The 8,847-nt window shown below is 41.7% G+C and overlaps 1 protein-coding gene across 1 annotated transcript; it reads left to right on the top strand.

Annotated features, from left to right (window-relative positions):
- Nucleotides 1-805: 805 nt before the first annotated feature.
- On the top strand, nt 806-5,785 carry CLEC3A (C-type lectin domain family 3 member A). Its single transcript, XM_082232811.1, has 3 exons — nt 806-1,165; nt 2,529-2,612; nt 4,595-5,785. The coding sequence occupies exons 1-3, from the start codon at nt 1,021-1,023 to the stop codon at nt 4,984-4,986; spliced, it is 621 nt and encodes a 206-aa protein (XP_082088937.1). The 5' UTR covers nt 806-1,020; the 3' UTR covers nt 4,987-5,785.
- Nucleotides 5,786-8,847: the final 3,062 nt, after the last annotated feature.

The following is an 8,847-nucleotide window of genomic DNA, read 5'->3' as shown; positions in this document are numbered from 1 at the left end:
AAGTGGGCAGCATTTCCCACCAACTGCAATGATCATTTACCCACGTGCTATAGAATGATGAAATTGACAAGAGTGGGAGCTGCTTGTGGTCAGTTTTATCAATCCTAAATGGGATTGGGAGGGAAATGTCCTTTTTTATAGTAGACAGCAAGGGCCACTGTGGAATAATGGGGAGACCCAGGTTCAAATCACCACTCAGCAACAAAGCTCACTGTGATTGGACCAAGGTCACTCAGTTTCTTTGTCTAACCTATCTCACAGGGCTGTTGTGAGGACAAAGTACTGCAGTGTATGGCAGCTTGAGTTCCTTGGAGCAAACGCAAGATATAAACCTAATAATAAAATTAACAGGATGGAAAGCTTGAACCTGCTGTTCCTGGTCTATATCTGTATAGGATCATAATAAACTCTGCAAACTAAAATTGTTTTTAAATGTTTTAATAGTTCATGTTTGCTGTCCAGGGCTCCTTTGGGAAGAAGGGCATGCATTAAACAATTATGAGATCAACAGATACAGGGCAGAGTGCAGCTCACATTAGGAGGCTGAGCTGTTCTAACAGCCCTTAGGATTAATAGGCCACTTTTCCAGTAAAGGGACTGGCAAACCTGTTTCGTTGGACTACAGCTTTCATCAGCCTCTGACCATTGGCCATGCTGGCTGCTACTGGCTGGTGTAGAAGTCCAGCAACATTTGGAGGGCTACAGATTCCCCATCCTTGTTACAAAGAGCATACTCTCCAGTATTGAACTATGCAGGCGTTACTCTTGAGTAAAAACATTAAGCCCTGGATTGCAAGCCTGATAAATTCAATTGGTCAGAGTTGACAGGAAGTATAAATCTGGTGTGGGAGAGGCTAAAGACTGAGAACAAGAGGGCACCTTATGCTGAAGCCTGCTTGAGTATTTTGCTCATTTAATAAACAAGGAGCGCAGCCAATTCTCTCACTACCCTTTAATAAAGCCAAACACCATCAGTTCTACAGGGCTGCAGTTCTCACAACTGCTTTCAAGCTGCTGTTGATGACTCTTGCTCACTGTCTGAAAACAGAGATGGCACAAATGGGATTTCTGATTTTCCTCCTTGTTACCATCCTTTTGCTGGATCAAACAACTGGCCAGTCTGTCCATTCCAAAGCCAGAAAACACAGCAAACGGAGGGTTAAAGGTAAGCAAACTTAGTAGGCCACAGAGAATGAAGATTATGATAAATATATTATTTGATTGCTACCTTAGTAAATTTATTAACAAGTATTATTTTATTTTTTGCTATGTTGGTTCATCTGATTCGGATAGTTTTATTTATGAATTCTGTGATAGAAAAAGCCTGGGCACATAACATATAACACATACTATACCCGGAGTTCCCAGGCACAGATCAAACCTAGACCTCTTCAGCTTCATGTGTCTTTAAAGTAGGCCTTCAGGTGTTGTTGTAGGAAAGGACCATAGCTCAGTTGCATGCTGAAGATTCCAGGTTCAGTCTCAAGGTACATCTGGGAAAAGTTCCTGCCCAAAACCCTGGAGAGCTGCTGTCAGTGTGGACAGTACTAAGCTTGACGTACCAGTGGTCTGATTCAGTATAAGTCACCTTCTGGTGTTTCTATGACTCCATTCCTCATCAGCCCAAACCACCTTGACCAATGGTCAAGGATGGGGAGAACTGGGTAGGAGGCAGGGAAATGTTGATCTCCCAGAATTAGTGGCTGGGAAGAGAAAAGAAAGATCCCAGGTGAGATCTGGGAGAGGGTGGTAAGGGTTAAGAAGTACCTTTAACAGAGGACTCTATACTCTATTTTTACTTTTGGTAGCTGTTTTCGTTTACATTAGCTTAGTGGGGGGAAAAGAAAGAACTGTCATTCAGCAACACCTGGAACATCCCCCATGGACCATGCCGTGAGATAGATACTATAACAGACAGCAAATAATCATGGAAAAACCTCATACCTGGGCAGTTCTTCTTAAAGTAACGTTGTGCCATGATAAGACACTTTTGCATAGCCTGTTCTCACATTCTACCAGTAACATTCAAAGAGGCTAAAGCATGTGCGATGGGTAGGTAGCAAAGGTACTTCTCACACCTCTACTGCACTTCTCTAGGTAGCCTCTTTGTGTCAAATATGACTGACGTGGCATGAGGATTTGAACACTCAAAACTGGCAAAATAAAAATAAAAATGCCCCTCACCTATGTATTGTGGAGCAGGGAAATAAAAAAAGCTGCCTGTAACCAAAAGTACATACCATACACTTAAAACACACCTGCCCCCCCCCCCGAATGCTTGGAACTGTAGTTTACCCATCATAGCGCACTTAACAAACTGTGGGTGTATATTGTGTACTATGTACAGACTTCACCCTTCACAGGCAGCTACCTCCCCATGCTAAAGGAAGCCTGCAAATAATTCAGTGGGATTTATTCCCAGGTTAGTGGGGTTAGGATTGCAGCCTTTGTATTGCACTCCACATCTTACTGTAAACATTTTGATGTGTCTAAATATGTTAATGTATGTATATACTTACTTATTTAAGAGAAAGACGGTGACCTAAAGAGTCAAATTAACAAGCTTTGGCAAGAGGTAAATTCCCTGAAGGAAATGCAAGCCCTGCAGACAGGTAAGGGTTGCTTTTTATTATTCTACAAAAGGGGTGGATAATGTCTGGTCCTCCAGGTGTTGCTGGATTATAACTCCCATCATCTCTGACCATTAGCCAGTGCTGGCTCTGACTGACGGAAATAATAGTTCAGCAGTATCTGGAGGGACACAAGTCCTCCATCCTTGCTCTGCAGGGTTGAATCGTTTCCTTTAGTTGGCTCTCCCCTTAATATTTTTCAGTTTAAAATAACTTTAAATGCTCGCTTTAAAACAGGGGTTTTGGGTGGGGGAAGAGAGATAGATGGCAAATGGGCTGAAAGATGTTATTCCATTTGTTGTTCCATTTTTTTTTAATCAAATGATTAAAGATATTATTAAATACATGAATACTCGGGGTGTTTGGTGCAGACTTTAAAATAGTGTTTTCAGATACCTTGTCCTGGTTTTATTTGCTAAGCACTGAGTTGACCTCATACACAGCTAGCTTTACTTTGGCACTTTGTGTTTCTAAGTAATGAAAAGGACTTTAGATCCCTGCCCTTGGTGGACAGCCAAGTATACACCTATTTCCTGATAGTTCAGCCCATTCTGATGTCAAGACAAATATCTGTTTTTCCTTGCAGTATGCCATGAAACCAAAGTGGTGAGGCGGAGGGGACAGTTTTCCAAACATAAATAGTACAAATAACAGTCCTGGCTCATTTTTAGTTTCTCTCCGCCCTCCTCTGGCTCTTCTCCTTGGACTTCCAAAACAGCTTAAAGAGTCAGTGACATAATATAATACAGTATATGGGTAATAAAGTCATGGAGGGCAGTTGTCCCAAGAGATCACAACATGGTAACAAGAAGGCCTGTTTTTTCACTGCCCCCTTCTGCCACTTGTAATTGCACACAGGAAAGAGAGGCAGTTTTAAAAGGGATTATCCAGAGAGCCTTGGGGACTCAGGGCACTTCCAGATGACCATCCTGATTTATTTACAGAGAGATTAGAATATGCTGGCTATTAAATGAGCATTCATTCTTATTTTTTTGTGGTAAGGTTAAATGACATGTCAAAGCAAATGCTATCTCTCAGTTTCCCTCCACTTTTGTTATTGCAAAAAGCCCAGCGTTTTGAGGGAGCAGGTCTGTTGTGCAGGACTTCCCAAACAACTAGAATTGCACAACCTGAATTGTCTGGTATGCAATTGAATCCTGCCCCAAAATAGACATTCTCAGGCTAAGTCTGAGGTAAGCGTACATACTGTAGAACTGTAGACAGAGACTGGAGTTTCAATAATGGTGATATTCTAGAAGCACCCAGAGTTGTGGAAATGTTGAAATTAGCCATCAGTATGCTCTTCTTATGTCCTCGTGTTATATTCAGTGTCATCAATCCAGGGATTTATATGCTAACTTTCAGTATTTCAGATACAGAGATTGGCCCAAAGCACTCAACCACATCAAGCCTTTCCTGTTAATTTGGGGATCCAGTAAGTGTCAGTGCTCACCCGCCCAATGTCTACCCAAAGAGAGGCCAACAGGCTGAAGGAGCTATTAACTCCATCAATTACTGCAAAGCAATAAGCAGCCATCATCTTTATAGCTGGTTATCTTTATGCCTGTTTCAGTAGCTTGCAAATGAACAAATTGAAACTGTGATTAGAAGACCCAATTAACATTGCCCTTAGCACATGTTGGGCTGCTTCTTTGATTCGGCAGGAGATGAAAGTGTTGTGATGAGGTATTTTGCTACCTCTCAAAATCAATAATGGTACAAGGAACTACAGTGCTGATGCTGTGTCTGAAGAAATGGTGTTTATGGGAAAACAATCACTGCAAACTGAAAGTTTGTATGGGCTTAGGCTCTTAGGACCAAAATAGATGCCCACCCATCCTAAATTCTGTCAAGAGAAATTCCAAATCCAGGGAAATTTCAGGTAGCAATAACCAGTGAAGAACCACTTTGGTCCACTTAACATGGATTCTTTAATCATTGCATCCATCTTCTTTCATTCACAGTCTGTCTTCGTGGAACAAAGGTCCATAAAAAATGCTACTTGGCATCCGATGGTGCAAAACATTTCCATGAAGCAAATGAAGACTGCATAGCCAAGGGAGGGACTCTTGCTATCCCCAGAGATGGCGATGAAACCAACGCTCTCCGAGAGTACAGCAAGAAGAGCTTGTCAGGTGTGGCAGATTTTTGGCTGGGTGTCACTGACATGGTAAACGAAGGGAAATTTGTTGATGTCAATGGAATGGTCCTCAACTACTTCAACTGGGACCGGTCACAACCCAATGGAGGAAAACGGGAAAATTGTGTCTTGTTTTCACAGTCAGCTCAAGGAAAGTGGGTGGATGAAGTCTGCCGTACTGTCAAACGATATATTTGTGAATTCCTGATCCCTTAATCACAGCTAGGTCTGCTTCCTTCTTTCACCTTTGAAACACATATATGGTAGGGATGCCAGTTTGCAGTCATCACCAAGCTTCACAACAAATCCAGAGTCAGAGACCACACTTTCAGGTAATTAGTTTTGTATGGGGCAGTCAAAATAGCCTTTAGTCATGATGGATTGTTGAGTTCAAGTGTATATCTCTTGATAATCCTTCCTGTTTACTAAAACTGCAAACCTCTCTTTTAAAGCAGATACTTCCTCTTTTAATTAATTTTCCATTCAGTTGCAATTCCCTGTGTGTTCCGTTGCTGCAAGAAAATCAATGCTCTGCTTTGAACACTGCTAATGTCATAAACAGAGGTGATAGGACAACCAACACGGAATTGATTGTGCTGTTAGAGGTAGATCCACTATTTGATCCTAGTCAGTATCCCAGCACTGCAGGGTGAATTACAGGGTAGCTGCATCCCAAGATTTATAATGGACTGCAGGACAGAGGGAATGTGAGGTTTTGCTGTAAGCATACTGTAGATACTGAGGTATTAAATCCTCATCAGTGTGGCTTCTTAAGCACACTTCTTATTTCCAAGGCTCCTATGATATCAGGACACGGGCAACAAACTACTCTTGTTATAATTCAAAGCTTGTTATCATAAAAAGTGTCCCTGCTATCAACATATATATAGTGAGTGGGATGAATACTTCTCTGACATGTATCTTCCCATCATGCTTTATATCTAACACATTTGAATATCTTCACTCTTTGCATGATTTACACATTTCAATAAAGTTATTTTTCAAAAGCAAAAGAGCTGGATGTTGCAGTGGCAATGTTGTGTTTTAATGCATGGATGTGTGTGTGTGAACAGAGGAGTTGAAGACATCCAATCCTATGTACACTTATTTGATAGTATGTGTTGTACTTCATTTTAAAGTTATCAGCCCATTAAACACAGTGCAAGCCTATACAGTGGTACCTCGGGTTACATACGCTTCAGGTTTCATACACTTCAGGTTACAAACTCTGCTAACCCAGAAATATTACCTCAGGTTAAGAACTTTGCTTCAGGATGCGAACAGAAATTGTGCTCCGGCGGTGTGGCAGCAGCAGGAGGCCCCATTAGCTAAAGTGGTGCTTCAAGTTAAGAACAGTTTCAGGTTAAGAACAGACCTCCGGAACAAATTGAGTACTTAACGTGAAGTACCACTGTACATGTCTACAGTGGTACCTTGGTTTAAGAACGACTTAGTTTATGAACAACTTGGATTAAGAACGCTGCAAAACCTGAAGTTGGTGTTTTGGTTTGTGGCATGCCTTGGTTTAAGAATGCTTTGGTTTAAGAATGGACTTCCAGAACGGATTAAGTTCGTAAACCAAGGTACCACTGTACTCATAAGTAATCTCCATTGAGTTATGGGGAACTTACTCCCAGGTAAATGTGTATAGGATTGCAGCCATTTGAGTTTTACTGGCATAATCAATTAACTTATGAATTATATTTGTCTGTTGATAAAACCAGTAATTCTGAAGTAAAAAGCCTAATTTGTGGTTTTGTTGATTATGCAGTTTTATTTGTGAGCCACCCTGTGATCTTTTTTTTTAAGGTTTAGAGATAATAATGTAAATTAAAAATAGAATAAAATGACCCACATCTGTCATAGCAGGCACCAAAAGGCATCCCCTTCTATGGGAAAGGGCCACCTGTGTGCTGGCCATGAGTAGACCCACTGAAATAAATCAGTCTACTCTCAATAAAATTTGGCTGGCTATATAAAATCAGTTAACTGGGTTTTTGAAAACCAATCTTATTAGTTAAACATTGCCAACCTTCTTAATTCTGCATGAACATGCATAGGAATGGGCTGCAAATCTTATTAGGAAGGACATAGGAAGCTTCCTTATGCAGCATTATCTACTCTGTTTAGCAGCAGCCCTGCAGGGTCTGAGGCAGAGAGAGGGGGGGCGTCTCCCCCCCTTCACTGCCTGCCCACAATTCCTACTACTGGGTCCTGCTTAATTTGAGAGACCAGGAATTGAACCAGGGGCTTTCTGCTTGAAAAGTTGGTGTCTTACCATTGATAGGGTTCCTTAAAATAATCATTCATTAGCTCTAAATAGTGGTGAATTCACAACTTTTAAAATTGTGGGTCCCTCCCCACTTTCTGTTTTTTGGTTGTTGCTGTTTTTTAAAGCTTGCTTTCAAAAGCATTTCCATGATTACTCAGCCAAATTTTCTCTTGGTCCTGATCTTCCACTAGGAAACAAAAGTTATTGTTTTCCCCGTTCACAGTAGGTAAAAGATATGTTAAGGCAAGCTGGTAGTGGTTGGAGGAGGTGTTACTGTCATCCATTTACCTTCAGCAGAGACAGGGAGTGGCAGGCAAACCTTGGATTAACACTCCACCTGGGTTTAAGGCACAGTTACAGGAGGAGCATGGAGAAGGCAGCTGCCAACCTCTGCAAGCTGTCCTGGAAGCAGCTCTGAGTACCTTGCCTGCCATAGTGCTATACAGGCATTGGAGGTTATATTCTCCATTGAAGGGCAAAGGTTGCTGTGCTGGTGGTGGGTACTGGCCCTATGAGCCTGACTACTGCACCAGTAGTGCTGTCCACTCAAATTAGGTGCTGAATCTGATGCTGCTATTTGAACACCACAGCATTGCACTCCTTTGCAGGCCACAGGAAAACACCTTTGCAGCATCCACATTCTAGGGCTTGGGCTCAGGATGGTATTCAGATGTGTATCTGAAGAAGTGTGCATGCACACGAAAGCTCATACCAAGAACTAACTTAGTTGGTCTTTAAGGTGCTACTGGAAGGAATTTTTTATTATGAAATAAATAGTTAGAAACTTTGGGTTGGAAGGATTTAAGTATACAGGCAATATAAAATGGTCTGTGTATCATTCTTTTGGTTAATTGTTCGTAGCATAAAAAGATTACAAGCAGACTATTCTGCTATAGTATTTTGTATACTGCACCATCTGGTGCTGTGTTCAGTTATTACACTTACAATGCAGTGCAGTGTTTTTATCATAGCTCCCCTGACTAGTGGGACAATCATACAAATCAGATGAACATTTTAATTTGTCAACTCAGTCTGCATGGCAATTCATGTAGACTTTCTGAGTCTGAAAACTGAATTCTGCTATATATCCACTATATAGCCACCCGCAATACTTTGGGATTTGTATTTTTATAGATGCAGTTTTTACAACCAAGAGTGCTGGGTGCTAGGGAGTTTCTCTGGGAATGCAGACTGCGGCACAAAGCAAAGTGGCTACAAAGTGCGTAAAATGGGATTTATTCTCATGTGTGGAAAAGATTGCAGGCGCACCTGAAGTACAAAAACAACCGCTGAACTTGAAACTGGCAAAGCGCAACTGTTGCCAGAGGGAAAATTTCCTCTTTATTATTCTTATCAGTAGAAATAGCATTTGCAGAAGCAGCCCTCTTTCTGCTCCTGCTTTCAAAACTTCTCAACAACCTTCCCCCCAAATCGGGGCATTTCTCTCAAAATCCTACATCCACCCACATACATTTACCGTAAACATAAGCACAAACAATGACAGAGCAATACACGGGGCATATTCAGTACAGTAAAAACAAACTACAGAGACGCAGTTACATATAGCCCAAACTTTAAGATGAATCTCGCACGCGACTACAAAAAGCCACACTTGCCCGCTGCAGCAACACCCGCCAGCACAACATCGGTACTGTATTTTCCTTCCGCTGAAAGCTCGGCTTGGCACGTGCTTTCCCCTCACCCGGGACTACGCTTCCCATAATACAATTCGTCCTCCGCGCCCTGGGATTGGCTCAACAGAACCGGAAAGGGCTGTCCCCCCTTAAAAAAAACCCCAACAACTC

This window comes from Podarcis vaucheri (assembly GCF_965113315.1).
Source record: "Podarcis vaucheri genome assembly, chromosome: 7".
NCBI classification, from domain to species: Eukaryota; Metazoa; Chordata; class Lepidosauria; order Squamata; family Lacertidae; genus Podarcis; species Podarcis vaucheri.
This window is presented reverse-complemented; position numbering and strand designations above follow the sequence as displayed.

Bases quoted from the DNA above. Each gene is read 5' to 3' on its own strand.
- CLEC3A (XM_082232811.1), top strand. From the start codon at position 1,021: ATGACTCTTGCTCACTGTCTGAAAACAGAGATGGCACAAATGGGATTT. The intron at 1,166-2,528 runs GTAAGCAAACTT...TACTTATTTAAG, and splicing joins CAGCAAACGGAGGGTTAAAG to AGAAAGACGGTGACCTAAAG. The intron at 2,613-4,594 runs GTAAGGGTTGCT...TTTCATTCACAG, and splicing joins AATGCAAGCCCTGCAGACAG to TCTGTCTTCGTGGAACAAAG.